At 42.1% G+C, this 21,606-nt stretch overlaps 1 protein-coding gene across 2 annotated transcripts in view; it reads right to left on the reverse strand.

The window, feature by feature from the left end:
* Ttc39c (tetratricopeptide repeat domain 39C) overlaps window positions 1-21,606 on the reverse strand; it is a 93,231-nt gene that overhangs the window by 22,222 nt on the left and 49,403 nt on the right. For both annotated transcript variants that reach the window (XM_070029427.1, XM_070029428.1), the window contains exons 5-6: window positions 20,960-21,314; window positions 18,788-18,956 (exon numbers count right to left, since the gene is read on the reverse strand). In XM_070029427.1, coding sequence (XP_069885528.1) covers window positions 18,788-18,956; window positions 20,960-21,314 — 524 coding nt within the window. The remainder of the gene's footprint in view (window positions 1-18,787; window positions 18,957-20,959; window positions 21,315-21,606) is intronic.

Raw genomic sequence — 21,606 nt, forward strand, 5'->3', positions numbered from 1 at the left:
TGCAATTAATTAAAATGATGGAAACATTCCCCTTATCTTCCACCAAAATAATTTAAGATGAAAAGATAATCTACTGGAGTTTTTAATGGTTACAAATTAAAATATAAAGAAAGGATTATCCCCAATTCAACACTTGATTTACAATTTGATTTTTAGAGAAATACACATAATCTCGCTTGAAGAGACCACACACACACACACACACACACACACACACACACACACACACACACACACACACACGCACGCACGCACGCACGCACACGCAAGGCTAGAGTGAAGAAATCTTTAAGCCATGAATTGGTACCACAATGGCTTTTGTCTTGTGACAAATCCTTGTCACAACATCAGTGGAAGCCTCACAGGTAAACACAGCAAACGTTGGCTAGCTTTCCTTGCTTCTAAATCAAGCCATGGAGAACAAAAAGCACAAGTGTTGGCCAAAAATTAAATGGGGCATATTTATTGCCAAATTGAAATGAGCATTATCTCAAGTCACTGCATGTGGCTGTGGATATGGAGTGCGTTTTCCCAGTTAGTCAAGCTTTCTTCCTTCATAGGAAAACTCCAGTTTTTTGTCTAGCAAGCACAATTAAAAGCTGTTTATTCTACCTGAAAGGTAAAATGACATAATCTTGCTTTAAATCCACACAAACACGTGGTGTCCTATAGAGAGACAGAAAACAAGGAGAAATGAAACACGAAGGCTTGAGTGATCACGGGCAATACTCTCCACGTGTATGTTAATTTTATCAAAATCGTTCCACACAAGTATCTTTTTAGCCAGGTATCTGTAATCCTAGCTACTCAGAGGCTGGGATCTGAGGATCAAGGTTCAAAGCCAGCTGAGATAAACCTGCACAGATTCTTATCTCCAATTAACCAGCAAAAGTAGGGGGGTGGCTCAAGTGGTTGAGCACCAGCCTTGTGCAGAAAAGTAAAGTGAGAATACCCTGGCCTTAAGTTCAAGCCACAGTACCAGGGCCTTGGAAAATAAAGACAACAACAACAAAAAGAATCTGAATAATGTTCAGTGTCAGCATGACTGAAGTCTACTAATGCTATACTTTGCTCCACTCAAAAAATGTTCTCTCTATGGGCTGGGAAGGTAGCTCAGTGGTAGAGCACTTGCCTTGCATGCCTGAGGCCCTGGGTTCGATTCCTCAGCACCACATAAGCAAAAAGAAAAAAGCCAGAAGTGGCGCTGTGGCTCAAGTGGTAGAGCGCTAGCCCTGAGCTGAAGAGCTGAGGGACAGTGCCCAGGCCCAGAGTTCAGGCCCCACGACCAGACCAAAAAAAATAAAAAATAAAAATGTTCTCTCTGGATGCCAGGTTGGAATGACCCACTGCCTGCAGCCACCTCCAAAAGGTTCCATCTAATAACTGCAGGGAAAAAAAAAGCAGAAACAGAAGCAAGGCCAGTTCTTTTGGGGATCTAGCCTAGACTGAATCTATAAAGGCAAAGGCTCTACTCCCCCATGCAAACAGTCTCCAGCTCCACATTTCACGGAAGGTGAAATGATGACAAAGCACACAGGTCTATTAGAAGTCAGCCTGTGAGCATCATCTGTGAGCTGCTGTCTCTTCATCTGGCTGGATTTGAGGGAGAGACCCCCCCCACCTCTATGGCCAAAGGAGGAGGCCATGACCCCTTGCTGTTCTCACACTCATCTCCTCCCAAGAAGTGTCAGTGCTGCTATAGGAGGAGTTGGCGGCTTGGAAACACAGACTTGTTTTTAAGAAATTTTAAGTAGTAACAAGTAAGCCAAAACCTTTGTTAAATGGGAGTAGAATTTATGAGTTATTCAGAACAAAATAAGGCCAATATAGTGGTATACCAGAATGACTGGTACTTGGGAAGTGGAGACAGAAAGATGGCATCTTTTAGACCAGCCTGAGTGAGAATGAGAAAGCAGAGGGAGAGATGGTGTGAGAGTAAGGGGAGAGGGAGGAAGAGAGAGGGAAGAGAAGAGTGAAGAGGAGGAGGAGGAGAGGGAAAGGGAAGGATAGGTGGAGGGAGAGGCAGGAGAGAAGGGGTGGGGGGAGAGGGAAGATGAGGGAGAGGGGAGAGGAGGGATGGGGGAGGCAAGGAAAGAAGAAAATACTTAGCAAGTAGGTAGCATGCATGTGTGTGTTACAGAGAATAAAAAGACCAAGAGATTCCCAATATCCATGAGGCTCTCAAGTACCAAACAGAAATATTCACAATGCTACACACACATGGACTTAATACTCATGAACTTTTAATTCGACCACCTGTTGGTGACATCCTCTCACATCTAGTACCCAGGAAACACTAGTACAACCTTTGCCTTCACGCAGTGGAGCTATGGCCACGCCCTCCTTCCCACAGGCCTCTGATGCACTGGGTTTCACCTGGGCCTCCTCTCTCAAACCTCCGCTATCTCTTCACCCCTTCAGAGGAAGGGTCAAACGCAGAAGGGGAGGTAGGACACCGCATATCAGGACTTGGCTCACATTGCCTTCTATCCCAGTGTACCCTCTCCTAAGTGCCAAGCCACTTTTCCCTTGTCCCCCACTCTCTATTCTACACTGCTTCAGTACCCTCAGTGATTCAAGTGCATTTTCGTCAGGGCTGGGAGTCCTTCTGCTCTGAAGCCTCTGGAAGCATCTGCAGGTAGTGTTTGTGGGCCACCAGGGCATCAGTGGTACCTACATGAGAAGGAAGGGAAGGGAAAGAAAGAAGAGGAGAAAGACCCCTGATACTGACTGCCAACTCTTATGGGACCATTCATGTGCACAGGTTAAAGCCCTCACTCCCTGTACCTTAGAACATGATTGTATCTGAAACATGACTGCTGCAAGTGTGGGCAGTTAAGTTTAGATGAGGTCTTAAGTAATTCATGATGGTCTGTGGCTCCATTACACAGAGATTTTGGACTCTGGGCCAGGCACAGAAAGGGCATGCAAGGATGAAGGCAGAGGTCAGAGAGACCACTCTGCATGCCAAGGAATGGGCAAAGGGGGCCAGCAAACCACTGATCTAGAAGAGAAGCCAGGGACAGACATGAGCCAGGAACAGCCACAGAAGAACCGGCATGCCAGCTCCTTGGGCTTGGACTTGCAGCCCAGGACCGTCTGCTGATTAAGATGCACCATCTGCGGTACTTTGTGATTGCTGCCCTAGGAAACCAACCAACACACCACAACCACAAGGGGCATCCTTTCTAGAAGAAGCTATTCCCCTATGCTCCAGAAATAGTGTTTTTGGTGATGGTGGTACTGGGGATCATATAGGCAAATATACTACCATATTGGCCACATTGCCAAAGCATCCTTCTTTGGTTAAGCATGATCAAGATGATCTGAGCAATGCATACGTATAGCAGGACCCAAAAGCATCACTCCAAACCCAGGGTTCTTTCAGGTAGCAAAGATTGGCAAGCACAGTGTCTGCTGCACATACTTATTTCTAGGTGTGTGTCTACAGGGTCCATCTAAATCACTCTGATCATGAAGTAATTTGTATAGACTAGAAGACTAGATCCCAAGCCTCAAAATTTGATCAAATTATAAATGAGCCAGCGTTTCCAAGGGGCTGATTTTCCTATGCCTTTTAATACCAAATGCTTTTAATGTGAACCAATCATTTTTCCATGTTGTTTTACTTTGCATTTCCTTTATTACTGTAAGGTTGATGCTATTGACCGTGTGTGTATATTAGGCTGTTGCTTGTCTATTTACGTGTTTTGATCAATTCTGTCTTCCTGAATATGCTTAGGTTTAAAGTTATGTTTAGAATGTCCTTGAGAGCTTTTAATACTTCTATGGATGTGGAATCCTCTGAGTTTTAGATAATTAGGGACACATTCAATATGCCACAAATGGCTGGAGTCCCATGACTATAGATACATAATTACTGCACACCTGAAAGAGAAGAACAAATGACTGAAGTTTTCATCCCCCCCGCCACCTCCCCTCCCCCCCCACCTCTCACACACATACACACTGCTGTCTCTGTGCCAGGCATAGGCATTTGGAAAAGGATGCAGATTTACAGGCTCTGAAGAAAAGCCAGAGTTGGTCTCCTAGAACTTACATGCTCACTCTAATGAGGACAGACAATGAGATTTCATGCAGGTGCATCCCACAAGGATTAGAGGTAGATATGGTCATGAAAGGAGACAGGCAATTCAGGGAGCAACGAGACTGACCAGACTCAAAGGAAGGCTCAGGAGATGTTTCCCTAAAGATGACTTCCAGCACTTGAAGAAGTTGAGGCAGTAACTGAAGCAGAGGAAAGAGACAAAAATGTTCTAGGCAGGGGGCCTAGAAGGTGCAAAGACCCACAGGCAGCAGTGTGCAGCTGTGAGTCTGGAGTGCAACAGCGGTGGACACAGGAGTGGACAATGATTGCAGAGGTACCAGGGGTCAATTCTTACAGGATCTTGGAGGCCACTATAAGAATTGGGGCTTTCACAATGAGACTTACACTTTATTTAAATTTTGCTTACAGGGCCACCTCAGAAGGGTGGCAAAAACAGAGGCTACGACATGAAGATCAGAAACAGAAAGTCCAGTAGGAGATATAGTATTATTTGGGAGATACATGGTTGTGGGTTCAAACAGGGGAGAGAATACAGCATGTGGGAAGGGCAGAAAGAAGAGGTGCTGAATTCTTCATTACTGAATACCAAATCCTTGAAAAGAAAGTTGACTATTCACCTATAATCCCAGCTACATTGAGAGGTGGAGATCAGAAAGACTGTAGCTCTGAGCCAACCCAGGCAGAAAGTCAGTGAGATCCCATCTTAACCAATAGCTGAGTGCAGTGAGTATGCCTGTCATCCTAGTCACTCAGGAGACAAAAAGGAGGGCAGTGGGCCATGCCAGCTGGGGTAAAAATGCAATGCCCTGTTGGAAAAACAGAGGGGGAAAAAAAGCCCGGAGGTGTGGCTCAAGTGATAGAGTGCTTGTCTTGCAAGGGTGAGGCCCTCAGTTCAACCTGCTAGTAACAAAGGAAAAAACAAAAAAAGAGAAGCAAACGTGACTATTCAATGTGAGCATGGAACACGAAGAGACTCAGCAGACACTAAAGGTGTTACTGACTTTGAGACCTATTTTCTAGGAAATAGAGCAGAGCATTTCAATGCACACCAAAGAAATGGACCATGAATACAGCTTGTTGCTGCTGACTACACACAAGAATTCAGATTCGTGAATTACAAAATCTGTGAGACTCCACTTGCTTTTCTTGGTCTGTGACAATTTCTGATATAAGGACTTTGAGTCTACTATGTTGGCTGTCAGAAGATACAGATCTCCTACTGACAATTCTACTAATACTCTACTATGTAGCAGCACATAAATAGTTATTTCTGTAAGTCGTTATTCTGCCTTGCTCTCATTTGAGTATCAACTACTTCAATGGGACACGGTCACGGGAAGTTCACGTTCTGACATGGAGCATGGGGAGGCAAAGCAAACAGCCTGGGAACAGCCTGCTTCTTCATCTGGCTGGTCTTCTCTCTTTGGCATGGTAAAAGCGACAGTGTGTGCTGTTCTCAGCCATGTCCCTTCAAGGTGGCCAAGCAGTCTTGTTGGGTCAGAGACCATCTGCAGACTTTGTTGAAGGCCACTGCAGTGAGAGCCCGTGCAGTCTGACTGCAGCCAACCCCACTAACCTCCCTCTCCTTCCAGAGCTGGCCCCTCCCCTCTCCATGTCCTGGTCCCCAGTCATCCCCACATACAATGACTACCCACCTACACGACCCATTCCTTTGAATGCCTGCTTAACTTTTCATGCATTCATATTGATAATCAAACTGGCGGCAGGACTTTCCCAGTTTTCGTGCCACCCCCACCCCAATCAGGCTTTTTCCAGGAGGGGCATGTGCAGACAAAGACTATGGTAGTTATGTTTTCTGCATCTCTGGGTGGATGAGCAGCAATCCAAGAGGGAAGAGGGGAGTTATTAATCGTTCTACCACTGACAAATGAGACATGAGCTGAGGCTGTAAGTGGTTACAAGATTCCCTCTGTCTCTCAAGAGTTGGAACATGGTTGTCCCAAGAACTAGAACACAGACATATGTTCGGTCTCCATGCCTTTAGTGGTTTTACAGTCTCAGGGAACATTGTCGAAGGCTAGCGTCTACTCTGAATGGCAAATGTTGTCCTCTTTTTACAGAGGAGGACACAGGCTTTTCAAAAGCTCAGCCCAGCTAGAAAGAAGACAACTTCCTCTTTTTTCTTCTCTTTTTAGTGCTAGGAATCAAACCCAGGGCCTTGATAATGCCAGACAAGTGCTCTATCCTTGAGCTACACCTATAGCCCAAGAGTCTGTGTTAAGGTAAGCCCGATCAGTGCTGACCTACTATACCAAAATGCCTTTTAACATAACACAGGACTTTGTACGGGAAAAATTAGGATATTTAAAAGAAATGTACTCACATTAAAGATGTAAAAAATAATTGAAAACACCACTAAAGAGGCTAAGATAAAGAAGGAGCTCAGAAAACCAAAGTCCAAAGAAATAGTGAATATGGTAGTCTATGAACATGCCCACCCTACTCAAAAGAAGACGGTAATTCCTGGGGAACAGACATACCTGGGGATGGAGATGGAGATAACCAAATATGCATTGAGCATCAAAAGAGAGAAACAAACAGAAGTCATACTCAAGGAAATGACCTTAAAAACTGCCAAACAGGCAGGCTGTTCAGACAGGTTTTGTTTTTCAGTAAAGCGCACATGTGTACACACATGTGTGCGTGTGTCTGTGTGTGTCTCTGTGTTTGTCTGTGTCTGTGTTCTTAAAAGAACTAGAAATGTTTTGGTAACAGATTAAGATATAATTCACAGTAATTGATTTAATTGTAATTGATTTATCAGTCTTTCATGTATTCATAAAACTATACCATTTGAAGGCTAGAAAAGTAAAAACTGATCTACCATTTCCTGAAGTATGTTACTATTAGTTTCTCAGGCTGTGGTATGAGACTTTTCCTAGAGTGATAAACAGATTGAATGTGAAATACCTATACAATTTAGCTTCCCATTAAAGTGGCCAAGAAGTCCCAGGATTTCCCCCAATAAGCTGACATGGAGCACCTTTTCATGGCCGTGCAGTAGTGGTCCATCAAATCAGTGGTTTGGGGAAGATACTTCAGAAAACTCTGCTCCACAGCAACCCCCAATGATCCTGGTTCAGACAAGACCGTCACTGGAAAAGCCCGATAGGTGTGATTTAAGTCTCACAGGTCTAACTTTTTTGTGTGATAGCAACCATTTGGAAGTATATATTTAAAAAAATTACAACAAAGCTAAATCTAGGTCTACATTCTACCATACACATTAAAAATTAAAACTCTGAAGCCATATGTCAGAAAGTTCTCACAACAAACAAGTTTGCTAAAAGATTCAGCGGTGGAGGATAGTGGTTTGTATCTGAAACACCAACTACTTGGGAGGTAGGTGAAGGTAGGAGGATTATGGCCCAAGTCCAGCCCCAGGAAGAAGTGTAAGATGCCATCTGCAAAACAGATGATAAGCAGAAAAGACGGGGGCATAGCTCAAGTGCCTAGCAAGCATGAGGCTCTAGTTCAAAATACCTAACAGCCACCACTCTCCCAATCTCAAAAATGAAAGAATATAAAAGCAAAAAAAAAAAAATCCAGAGTAATAAGGACTTATCATGGTAACAAAAATGAAATGCACAAATTCAGGAACAATGTGCTTGGGCATGGAAAATCCAAAACTATAAGGAAAAAATGTAAGAAAGGAATATACTATGATATTTTAGGTCACATTTCACAGAAGCACTAGTGACAGGGAGATGAATGTGAAGAAAACAATTTCATAAAACCAAACCAAGTGTCAATGTCTCATGCCTGTAATCGTAGCTAGTCAGCAGGCTGAGATTTGAGGTTCGTAGTTCTAAGCCAGCTGGAAAGTCTATCAGACTTTTATATCTAATTAACCAATTAAAAAAGGGGAGCTGTAGCTGTAGCTGTAGTGGAGCATTAGCCTTGAGCCAAACAGGTCAGGGACAGAGCCAAGGCCCCAAGTTCAAGCCCCAGTACCAGGAAAAAAAATAAAAACAACCCAAACCAGGTGTCACTCCTCCTTGGGGCGTTACATTAGGAAAACAAGAAACAAAACAGGACAAAAACAAAACACAACGGTGCGACATGTGAAGACCAAGATCCCTAACAGAGAAGCAGATGGAACAGAATGATTGTCTGATGCAGGGGAAAGTCTAGCTCAAAATGTGTGAGCAGAATTGCATTAACAATTCACATGCGTCACATCCACAGTCAAGTGTGAAGAAAGCCGCTCAAGCCCTAAGAGAAAGGAAACACACTAATGAGACTGAAGATCCAAACAGTCCAATAGTTTGGTTGTTCTATGTCATCCTATTTCATCTGAACTCCCCAGCAAATAATCCATGTCCAGAGAGCTCAGTGAGATCAGGGCTCTTGGCATGGGTAGCTTGTTCTTCCACTTCCCAAGAACTCATGAAAATATCCTTACTCCTAGGTGGTCTTGTCTAATTGTGCAAGTGGAACCACTGGACCAAAGATTGCATTCCATTCTGGTAGCCCTATTTCTATGCTTTGCAAAGCCCAGTCACGGCTGCATCTGCTGTCGACCTATTGTCTCGCTCTCCCCCCGGGCCCATGAGCTGGGTCATGTTCATCTCTAGTATTGCAACTCTAACAGTAGCTAACAGTGTTAATTGCCCACTGTCATTACAACCAACAACTGAGTACCAGTTCTGATCAAGGAGTAGAATTGCAGGATCACTTAAGATTTTGAAGAGTATCAGTGTTTTCCAAGCATCTACACCACTTTCTCTTCTTACCAGCCATGGATGAGGGCTGTAATTTGTCTGCATTTTGGCCTATACTTGTTATTGGCTATTTTGCTATTATTAAAGCTAGACTGGTAGGTGTGGAACAGTATCTCACCAGGTTTTGTGCTGCTCCTAGAGCTTGAACTTAGGGCCTGGGTACTATCTCTGAAAATTTTTGCTCAAGGCTAGGGGCCTACCACTTGAGCTATTGCTCCACTTGTGGCTTTTTAATGGTTAATTGAAGGTAAGAGTCTCACAGAATTTCCTACCCAGGCTGGCTTTGAACCTCAGTCCTCAGATCTCAGCCACCTGAGGAGCCAGGATTACAAGCAGGAGCCACTGAGACCCAGCTTTTCACATGGTTTTAAGTTGGATTGTTTTTAAGATTTATGATGCTAAATATCATGGGCCTACTGGCCAGGAGCATATTTTCTCTGGATACATAACTATTCATATCTTTTGTCCAATTTGAAATTGCATTGTCTTTTTATCAATGAATTGTTAATAGTTGTTTACATATTCTATATACAAGTCCTTTACCAGATATAACACTAGCAAATAACCTCTCCTACTCTGAGCTGTATTTTCAGTATTTAAATGGCATTATTTAAAGCTAGAGTTCCATTTTGATGGAGTTCTATACTACCTTTTTTTTTTTTTTTTTGGTCATGGGGCTTGAACTGTGGGTCTTGGTGCTGTCCCTCAGCTCTTCCGCTTAAGGCTAGTGCTCAACCACTTGAGCCACAATGCCACTTCCAGTTTTCTGGTGGTTTATTGGAGGTAAGAGTCTCATGGAGGTTCCTGCCCAGGCTGACTTTAAGCTGCAATCTTCAGATCTCAGCCTCCTGGACAGCTAGGATTACAGGTGTGAGCCACCTGCACCGGCTTTTCCCCCCCTTTTGTCACTGCATTTAAAAGTCATGCTTTTATAGGAAAATACTGCCTAACCCAATAGTTTTACAGTATTAGATTCCACATTTAGGACTCTATGAGTTATTTTTTGTATAAGACATGAAACAAAGGGTCGAACTATTATTTTTCACATGGATATTTAGCCATTTCAGTACCACTTGTTTGTCTGTAGAAAAGACTTTTTGGATCACTGATTTGTCTTGGTGCCCTTGCTCAAAGTCAGCTAGCCGCAAGTTTAAGGTTTCTTTCTTGGCTCTCATTGATCTATGCTTATTCTTCTGCCAGTACCACACTATCTTGATTATTCTGCAGTAAATTTTAAGATTGGAAGCATGAGTCTTCCAACTTAGCTTTTTCAAGACTATTTTTTAAGCTATTTCGGGTTCCTTGAAATGGATAGTTTCTGCAAAGTAAGCTGTGGTGTTGTTTAGTTTCTGGCATTCTTTGGGATCAAACCCAGGGCCTCATGCATGGTAGGTAAGTGCTCTACCACTGAACGACATCTCGTCTCCAAGTTGCAATTTCCTTTTTTTAAAAAAAATTTAATTTTTATTTTTTTAAAATTTTTTTATTGTGAACATACTGTACAGAGGGGTTACAATTACATGCACAAGATAATGAGTACATTTCTTATCAAGCATTGTAGCCTCCTCCTTTGTTTCCCCTTCCCATCCTCTCCCCGCCCCCCCCCCCCCCCCATTTCCTTTTTTGAATGTATATGCCAATGCTAGGGCTTGAACTCAGTGTCTTAGATTTTTCACTCAAAGCTGATGCTCCACCACTTGAGCCACTCTTCCACTTATGGCTTTGGTGGTGGTTAACTGGAGATGAGTCTCTCAGTTATGCCTACCCAGGCTGGCTTTGAATCATGATTGCAGCCTCAGGTCTGTTTCCTGAGTAGCTAGGGTTATAAAAGCAAGAGCCACACTGCAATTCTGATAAAGAATGCACTGAAACCTAATGGGGGGGTCTATAACTCAGTGAGGGAAGAATTACCATTTTAATGTTGAGTCTTTGATATATGAACTTGAGCGTCTTTTTAGTGATATTTTAGAAACTATCTTTAGACTACTTTAACCCACATTATCACTGGCTCAAAAGTAAGTAGAAATAAAAACTATTAGGCAAAACATTGATGCCAATATTATGTACAAAACACCAAATTGTTATACTCTGGCCTACTAACACTCTAGCCTACTATGTTTCAGTATAATCATTTAACATTTAAGAAGCACTACGGGGCTAGTCATGCTCTTTTGTTTTTATTATTTGGGGTTATAGCCCCTAGCTATATCATTATGAAAGGTATTACTGATTTCACTGCTACCACAGTAAAATATTGGGAAGCAATAATCAATTATCCCAGCAATAATTTCTCAACAACAGGAAATACCAAGTTACCAACACAATGGAAATCTAAACACTTCTACCTATGGTATTCATAAAGACTATTTAAATGCATGCGAACATTCAATTTGTAAACAAAATGCATAAAGTATCACTCATGTAGATGAAAAGTCTCAAAATAATGTAAAAAAGCTTAGGATGCCGGGTGCTGGTAGCTCATGCCTGTAATTCTAGTTACTCAGGAAGCTGAGAGCTGAGGATCACAATTCAAAGCTTGCCCAGGCAGGAAAGTCCCTGAAACTCTCATCTCCAATAAACCACCAGAAAACCAGAAGTGGCGCTGTGGCTCAAGTGGTAGAGCGCTAGCCCTTGAGCTGAAGAGCTGAGGGACAGTGCCCACCTAGAGTTCAAGTCTGATGAGTGACAAAAAAAATAGCTTAAGACATAATAACTAGGTTATTTTTTATAAGCCTGCTTAACATCTTAAAAACAGCCTGTCATGATGTTTTTAAGTATGAGGGTCTATTTGTCACTTGTAGTGAAAGTATGAGGTAACATCCACTTCCACTCACTTGTGCATAACACTGCTGAGCTGCAAAATGGTTTTAGCAATGCTGCCACCAAAGGCACCTGGCAATGGATTATGCACTTGACCTTCACCCTTAGGACCACAGCTGATGGAGGGAAGAGAAAGCTCATCCGCTTAGGGATGTGGGAAGCTTAGGGATGGAAATCAATATCAGCCTTCCACTTGCTTTTCAACCCCACAGCCTGAAAGACGGGCTGGGAGGAGAACAGGGCATTTTCCTCATCATTTTGGGTTGCTATTACCCTCTCATTCCAGTGAACAGTCATTAAATCACACAAAGCGGGATTTATCTCACTAGAAAATGGAGACAAACACACCCTCCATCTTCCCCTACAGCAGATGAAATCAATCTCTCATTTTTCTGTACTTCTAAGAATAAATGGCAACCTTATTTTGGGGGGGGGGTGGCTTGCCTAAAGTAATTAAGAGAGCTGTGTAGGATGAAGGAAGAGAAAACTACAATTAACAGAACCTCAGAGAGTGATTTCTCTTCCTGCACTGCTTCTTTCCTGATCCTATAAATAACAACATTACGTCATGCTGACAAGGCCGGTGGGAACAGCTCTACCACCAGACAATGGCAGCATCTCCAGAGCTGGGGGCAGGGCCAGGCCCTGTGTGTGTGTGGTCCTGCACTGACCCTTACAAGCCTGCTTCCCTTTCTCCACCTGAAAAATTAATATCTTCAGGGAGCAACACTCAATCTTCTGTCCCTGCAGAATCGTGAGTGGGTGGGCTAAAGGGCAACACTGACCTCTCACACATTTTTTTTTGGGGGGGGGACTGTTGAAAAAATGTATAGTTTTCATTTTTGCTGTGATGAGGACTGGAGACAAGGCCTCAGTACTTGCCAGGCAAGTGCTCTGCCATTTGAGCTATACCCTCAGTCCTTTCTAAGTCTGTATTTTGTCTAAAATCTTGTCACCTTTGTTGGGACTAGCCTTGAACTCAATCCTTCTGCCTTTGCCTCCTAAATTGGATGCATGCACCACCATGCCTGTATAAAATTGTAATTTTATTTCAACAAAAATACAGCCTAAAAGCACTACAGCCAGTTTTAAAAGGGCCTCTCCCAACAAATCACAAAAAGAATAATGGCAAGATGCGGAGTTCTGTCAGGGTTTCCTGGGCCTACCACACAGGGCTTTGTAGGGTTAGAAGACTCGCATGAAAGGAACTGGGACACCAGGTGATATGAAGTAAAAGTCAGCTTTCTAGGTGTACATCTATAGACCCTGTTCATTGGGGGAAGAGGGTGGCCGGGGAAGAGATCTCCGTCACTATGCCCTGCTCAGGGGGAAGAGCAGGCAGAGCACAGAACAACAGCAGGCCAGGCAGAGAATGACACATCTTCTAAGAAAAACAGACATATGAGGCAGTTGCCAACATGAGGACAATTATGGGGCTGAATGGCCTATGTATTGGGGCTCAATGCCAAGAGCTATGAGACTGCAGATGGACAGAGAAGCGTGCGTGTGTGTACATGCACATGTGTGTGTGTACACACACACACTTCCTGTGGCATAAGTAGCACTGGACCTGTGAAGAGGTCAGTCAAGGGCCCACACAACTGTGGGAAGGGTTCTTAGAACTTCCTACCCAAGTCCACCCTGACACCAGAACAGAGCTTTGTGTTGATGCATTCATTTGACCTCATTTACATGTATTTAAGTCAGTTCTTTAGAATCGCATCTCTGAAATAAAATGTAACTCTAAAGAAATGAAGTTGTGCCTTTAGCTAGCACCTTGGAATTTACACACAAATTATCACCGCTGGGCCCCTGAGGTTTTCCATCTGCAGGAGCAATCAAATGCAGATTGAAATATTTTTCAGCTACTGTAGAGACTATTTTGTCATACCTTCAATAACCAACCCCCTATTTACATAGCACTTAAGTTAGGTAATATAAGTAATCTAGAGATTAATAGAGATTACTTAAATTATATCTGAGAAGGTGTGGATAGAGATCTTTTTCTCTTTTTATTGTCAAGGTGATGTAAGGGTTACAGTTACATAATAAGGTAATAAGTACATTTCTTGTCAAACTTTTTACCCTTTGACTCATTTTACTCCTATCTACTCTGTATAGAGGCCTGGAGCAATCTCAGGTTTTGGTACCTGAAAAGGTTCCAGAACTAACCTCCAACAGATGCTGATGGAGCACTGTATCTGATTCAGGACCTCCAGAGAAGGTAGTCTTCTTATCCCAAGGGTCAAGACATTTTCTGAGCTGAAGTAATAGAGCATTTGTCTGTCCACGCCTAAGGGCCTAAGTTCAATCCTTAGTACTAAGACAAATTATTCTCTCTCTCTCTCTCTCTCTCTCTCTCTCTCTCTCTCTCTCTCTCTCTCTCTCTCTCTCTCTCTCTCTCTCTCTCTCTCTCTCTCTCTCTCTCTCTCAACCAACTTCTCTTCTTAAAGAAGTAACACTCCCAGTAGTTAGCAATGACAATATTCAGAGTGCAACAGATCTGCTGCCAAGAGATGACTTATTTGTTTAGCAAATATACAGAGCAGGTCATTTCTGGGCTGGGCTTAGACCTCTGTTTCCAAACCAAATCACAAGGTTTTAAAATGTCAAGTACATAGAATACTAACAAAATAAGGGCTCAAGCTCAGGAGACCATTTCAAAATAAGAGTCCTCAAAATGTTTGCATAACAGCAACCTCATTAAAGTACTTTCATTTATATATACATATATACTCATATATATATATATATATATATATATATATATACTCTTACTCAGTCGAATAGTAGAGCATTCAAAGATTAAATAAGTTAATATTAAAAAATTAGTTACATTTCTAGACATATTATATAAGGTGTGAAACATATATACATAGAACCAAATACATATACATATACATACATATATGTATATATTACAAAGTAGATTAAAACTGAAGAAAATCTGTCAAAACCATGTGCCATGAGTATCTATAAAAGGATCTTAAAGGCTCGTACGTTCACTAGATAAATGCACACTGAGAAGGAAACAGCGGTTCTGTAAGCAAGTCAGTGACTGAGCCTGGACCTCCCATGAAGACTTGAGGCTTCTGCAGGTGTCTCCATCCCAACTCTGGCAAGTGCAGTGCCTGGGGGATTCATGAAATGCACAGTGTTTGGGCACTTTGCAGATAGCAACAATCCTATTTCAAGAAAGCCCTAAGAGTCTTTCATCCTCTGAGCCTTTGCAAAGAACCAAACAAAATCACTCCTCATTAGCTGTATCACAGTGGCTCATGCCTGTAATCTTAGCTACTTAGGAGGCTAAGATCTGAGGAGCGTGGTTCAAAGCCAGCCAGGAAAAGACAAATACTGGAGATTCTTATGTCCAATTAACACCCCAAAAGCCAGAAGTATAGGTGTGGCTCAAGTGGTATAGTGTTAACCTTGAACACAAATGCTCAGGGACAGTGCCCAGACCCTGAGTTTAAGCTCCAGGAACAACAACAAAGCAAAGCAAAACAAAACACACAACAATCTACTTGGCTACAAGATAACAACTAAATAAGAAAACCAACAGATCTTATATCCTTTCTCTTCACACCAAATACCAGGGAAGGAAGCAAGAGGTTGCACCATGAATGGTCTACCACCCACCATCTACACTCTAACAACAAAAATCCACTGGGCAGTGAGGACTTGGCACTTCCAAAAGCCATCTTTAGAAGAACCTTTTGTAGAGTTATTGCTCCCTTATTTCTAGAAGCATCCAATCACAAATGACCACTTACATTTAGCATTACTTTGATCCTTAAGTTTTACCCAAGGTTTTCCTTTTTTTGGGATGGGGGGAGAAGGTTTTAGTGAATCTAGTATTTTCATTTTAAGAAGAAAAACTTAGTGTCAAGCATAACAAACTATAAATCTGACTTTTCTATTTCTGTTCAACAGTTTCAAAACAATTTAGAGCACACATTCAATCATCAAGGAAGGCAGGGATGAGAATTCTAATGACATTGGTACCTTGTGGCTGGGCTGCATGCAATATTAAATTTCAGGTGTTCAAATGCCCCAGTCAGCCCATTGCTACTGAACTCTAAACCTAATACAGACTAAGTATTCCTTTCTGAAGTGTTTAGGGCCAAATATATTTTGAATTTTGTTTTTTTTAATCGGATTTAGGAATACTGACCTATATCTACAGTGATATATCCTGGAACAGAACCCAAATCTAATCATGATCCCAAGGTAATTTTTTGGGGGGTAGGTTGTAAGACTTGAACTCAGGGCCTAAGCACTGTCCCTGAGCTTTTGTCACTCAGGGCTAGTGCCTGCTCTACCACTTTAAGCCACAGCACCACAGACTTTCCTGCCTGGGCTGGCTTTGAACCAAGATCCTCAGATTTCAGCCTCCTGAGTAGCTAGAATTACAGGTACGAGCCACCAGCACCTGGCTTGTACAAAGGTAATTCTAAACAATATTTTACAGCATCTGTGGTTGACTTCAACCCATCCTATGAAGTAAGGTATGGAATTTGATGCTTCTGACATCACGGTGGTACTCAAAAAGTTTCACATTTTAGAATATCTCAGATTCTAGACTGGGGGGTGTGGGCATCACCCGTATCATAATGTTCAGAAACATCTGACATGCAACACTTGCCCTTTAAGAAAGTTAGTTAAATCTAAGAAATGACTTATCCTGGGCTGGGAAGGTGGCTCAGTGGTAGAGTGCTTGCCTTGCATGCATGAGGCCCTGGGTTTGATTCCTCAGCACCACAAAAGCAGAAAAAGCCAGAAGTGGTGCTGTGGCCCAACTGCTAGAGTTCTAGTCTTGAGCTGAAGAGCTGAGGGACAGCGCCCAGGTCCAGAGTTCAGGCCCCACGACTGACCATAAAAAAAAGAAGGAAGGAAGGAAGGAAGGAAGGAAAGAAGGAAGGAAGGAAGGAAGGAAGGGAGGGATCACTTATCCTGTACCAACTTACATTTCAGATTTATTTCCTAAACCCAAGATAGGAGTGACACTTTGACCTCTGAACATCTTTTCTTTTTTTTTTGGGGGGGGGGGGTCCGGTCGTGGGCCTGAACTCTGGGCCTGGGCACTGTCCCTCAGCTCTTCAGCTCAAGGCTAGCGCTTTACCACTTGAGCCACAGCGCCACTTCCGGCTTTTTTCTTTTTGCTTATGTGGTGCTGAGGAATCGAACCCAGGGCCTCATGCATGCAAGGCAATCACTCTACCACTGAGCCACCTTCCCAGCCCCTGAACATCTTTTCTTACAAGTAGGGTCAAGACCCGACTGAACAAGTTATGATCAGATCTGTATATGTAAAAGCAACAGGAAAAAAGGAAGAAATGCAACTAAATTCTCATGAGTCCAAGGAAAAAGAAAATAGTTCAGGCTGAAAAAAAAATAACTTGATCAGATCCTAATGAACTAAATGAACTGTATTTTACTTATAAACTTATCAGTTTAAACTCTAAATCTTCATACTTACATATTTTAGAGGTATACAATAGCAAGATTTACATATATTAGAGGTATACAATAGCTGGGAAGTCTTCATATTTTAAGTTCCCACTCATGAAGGAAAAATAAATGATTAGAGAATACAGACACCCTGCCCTACCATGGCCCATAAAAGCATTATGGCAATATTTCAAGAACTCTTGGAGGTTTTTTTGGGGGGGATAGGGGAGAGGGGAGAGAGGCCTGAGTCCAGGCAAAGTGCTTGGTTAATTGGGGACTATATTATGTTAAGGCCTTAAAGTGCTTCACTGACAACTACTGGGAAGAAAAAACATGGCCTCATAGCTACCTTCTTTCATATGTATGATTTCTCTCTTCTCTTTTCATTTTCTTACATATCCTTGTCCCTCTGAGCAAGCAGGTAAAAAGATATAAGGAATAAGTGAGTCTCCATGGACCAAAGCATGGTCTTGTTTTGGAATGGGGAGGCTGAGCTCATAGTTGAGATGGCTCAGGAATTTATTAGAAGCACTTTCAAAGCCCTGTTTTCTCTAGTCAGTATGAGATTTGAACTCAGGGCTTTGGTGCTTCCCAAGCAGGTGCTCTTACCACTGAGCCATTTCTCCAGCCCTGATTTTTTTCTGTTATTTTGAGATAAGTTCTAATTTCCTGCCTAGGTGCATGCATGGGTAAGATACACCTATGTTAGACTTCCCAGTAGCTAGGATTACAGGTGCTAGGACTCTTGCCTGTAATCTTCGTTGAAAAGGGTCACCCAAAATTTTTACTGGCTAGGCTGTTCTTGAACTGCCATCCCAACAATCATAGCCTCCCAAGTAGGTAGGGATATAAGCCTGACCCACCAGTGCCTGGATGTTTTGGGTTTTTTTCCTACACTCTGTAGGAGACCTTTGTGTGTGTGTGAGCTGGTCCTGGGATTTGAACTTAGGGCCTATGTGCTATCCCCCTGAGATTCTTTTGCTCAAAGCTAGCTCTCTACTACTTGAGCCACAGCTCTACTTCTGGCTTTTTTGTTGTTGTTAGTTAAATGGAGATTAGAGTCTCACAGGCTTTCCTGCCTGGGCTGGCTTCGAACTGTGATCCTCAGATCTCAGCCTCCTGAGCAACTAGGATTACAGGTGTGAGCCACTGGCACCTGATAGGAGACTATTTTATATCTATGCCTAAGAATCAATGGGATTATATGTGTAAAATTATTGCACATTATCTAGCCAAACTAAATACATGCAAACACAGATAGAAAAAAGCTACTATTATTTTGAAGCTGATGCTGTCCTGACATTTATAACAACTTTTGTATGAATCAGCTGCAAGCTAAGAACAAGATTTAGTGATTATTAGCAACTTAAAGAAGGGTAAGCTGTATTTTTGTTCTTCATCTAAGAGCTTTCGTTCAAAATGCTCCCATGCCTTAAGCTGTAAGTACGTCAATTATTTTCACTCTGAATGAGGACTCTCACCCAGCTTCGCCCACGTCCCTGAACAGAAGGTAACTGACTAACATCCTGGCTTCCTGGAAGAGCCTTCCTCAACAATGATACAAGGACAAGCACAAGGACAGAGTGTTCAGGAGCATGACACTTGGCTCATCAACACTAGCCCCCAAACCCCAATGAGAGATTTGATCATCACAGGCTTTACTTGAGGAAGAAAAAAAGAAGGTAAAGGGAAGTTGCCTTACCTCTAGTCGCTGGATCCGTCCCTTGAAAAACATAAAGAGGGAAGAATTTGGATAAGCAGCCTCTTTCTTGAGAAGAATTTCCTTAGCTTCATCAAGCCCTGCTTTGTTATCACTACCATCCAAGGCAAAAAATGGGCGGACAACGGTATGATACCAGAGTAGAGCTAACCTGCAGGAAGAGAGAGACACAGAGCCATTGAATTCCAGGGGTTGTTCCTATGTGCCATTCCACTACACATTCTTTCCAGAAACCTTATTATGCAGGCTTCAAAGAAATCAAGTCAGAGCATGTTTCCCTGCATTAATTGTGTAAATGCTGAAAACTGCTACTTCAGCACAAGGAATAAATCAACATGTTTCCATCAGAGAAGAGGCATCTAGCTTTCTTAAGCTTCTAGATGGACTGCTGGGAACGTGCCTGATTGTAATACACTTCAGCCACCAGTGCACAAATTAGGAACAGTAACAAGTCACTGTAAACTGATTGGCCCCCTCATAATAAAAGCCTTCACTTTCTACAAAACAAAAATGTGGCTTTCTCATGTATTCACAAAAGCCAAATTTAAATATGAAATACACAGCCATAAAACATATGAAACCAAGATAAAATAAATTAACAGAACATACTAGGGACATTTTCTCTAGCCTTGGGAAGATGCTCAACTTCATAAACAGCGAGGGGCCAGGGGCTCACACCTGAAATCCTAGCACCTCAGGAGGCTGAGGTCTGAGGATTGTCATTCAAAGCCAGCCTGGGCAGAAAAATCCCCCCTGTGACTCTTCGTTCTGATTAACCACTCAAAAACTGGAAGTGGAGTTGTAGCTCAAAGTGGTAGAGCATTAACCTTGAGCTTAGCAACAGTGCCAAGGCCCTGAGTTCAAGTCCCACAATTGACAAACAACAAGAACAACAACAAACACAAACACAAAGGTGTAACTCAAGTGGTAGAAACCAGCCTTGAGTGAGAAAGCCAAGTGAGAACACAAGGCTATGAGTTCAAGCCCCAGTATGGGCCCAGAAACAAACAAAATAAATGTTATTTAAAATTTCTTTACTTGAAAGTCATGGAAGGAAAATGTCATGGTTAACTTAGGTAAACAGAGCAAAGTCATTGAGATCTGCTTTAATGAACAGACAAAACTGTTTAGCCAGCATGCCAATCCTTTTCTGTAAATGTATATGTCTAGTGTAAATTTGATTCTTTTACAGAGATTGAGCTAATTTACATATTAATTCCCATTCATTCCTTTATTAGAGGCAAGCACAAAATATTAAGATACAAACAGAAAATGAACCTATTAATGCAAAATAAAGGACCACTGTTGGTATTAATTTAATGAGTAGAGGCAAAAATATTTTCCAAATGAAATTTAGTGATTTTTATGTAACTGTTTACTGATTAAGAATATCCAAACTCCTCAATACTAACAGGCATAGAAGTGTATCACATAAAGGCTTCTGTAACAGCCAAGTTTTTTCAGAAAACTTTACAAGTGGTGTTAGACAAAAGACTATTGGTGTCTGATAAATCACAAATGGTAGGTATTTTCAGTCTGAATTTTTTTAAAAAAAATTGCATCACTTTGACTGATGGGCAAATAGGTGAGTTTATGAACTGATGTCCAAATAAGTGAGCTCCTGTTCTGAAGCATTACACCAGTTTCATTACACTCATCTAGTTAAATAACTCTCATTTAAGTTTACACTGAACTTGGTATCATGACTCTAGACAGTGTACTAGTATGAGACAGCCAAGTCACATACACCCAAATACAATCAAGGAAAATTATCCAACATGGGGATTCTTTATAGGAATAAACATCAGAACCACAGAGAAAGCTTATCAAATTTCTATCTTATAAGTCTAAGAATCAAGACCGTGCATCTTGCTGACTGTGGTCAAAGTCACAAAACTGCATATAAAACCACTAGTTTTACCTGTTTAAAATACAGGACTCATAAGTCTTAACGCACAGTGCCTTGTTCTCTGATTAAAGTCAGCTTATAACTCCCTTCCCCACCACAGAACACAGTCCTTGGTGTTTCATTAAAGGCACAGCATCGTGCCAGCTAACCAAGCATTTTCCCAAAGCTTCCTTTAAAATCGGATTGTTGTTTACTTACTTTCAACACTATATTAGCTACCAAAGCATTGCAATATAGCTACTCACGTAGCTAAAGGGGCCTTCATGTCCTTACTTTCGCTCGCATACGTCAGTGAAGAAAGCCCCTGTAGGCGGTCTCCAGGAAACCCCAGCAGGTTGATGATTTTGAGCAGGTTTGGGGGCACCATGGATATGCAAAGATGAAAAAGGCCATATCCAAAGCTAACAGCACCTTTCAGTCTGTTTAGGGACTCCTCAGTCACCCCTTCAGCCGCAATGTGATTATCATTTGCAGCGTCAGAAGTCAAGGGCTCTTCAGTTAACTTCTTCTGATACAGTTCCTGAAGGGTGTTGATGTCCACATAGCACTTATTGTAAATCTTCCAGGCCTTCCTAAGAATCCACCCACCTTTTATGTATGCTAGGAAGAGAAGGGAGAGAAGTAGTCAAGAACAGAATTTCAAAGTCTTTATATTTGAGTAATAGAAAATATTAGAAAACAATCAGAACAGCAAGGGAAAAAAAATCAAAACATCAACATTATTCGCTATCACTGAACTCTGCTTTCTTCATTGTGCTTAATTTTCTTTGTTGCTGATGGCCTTTCTCTATATTTATGGCCATTTGACAAGAAGCACATGGGCTTTTGTTATCGGTGACTGTAGCAAGTCTCCTATGCAGTAGGTGGGGCCTGGCATACAATATAGGGAGGG

The sequence above is a fragment of the Dipodomys merriami genome, unplaced genomic scaffold (genome assembly GCF_024711535.1).
Source record: "Dipodomys merriami isolate MVZ:Mamm:240054 unplaced genomic scaffold, mDipMer1.0.p SCAF_2, whole genome shotgun sequence".
Taxonomy (NCBI): Eukaryota; Metazoa; Chordata; class Mammalia; order Rodentia; family Heteromyidae; genus Dipodomys; species Dipodomys merriami.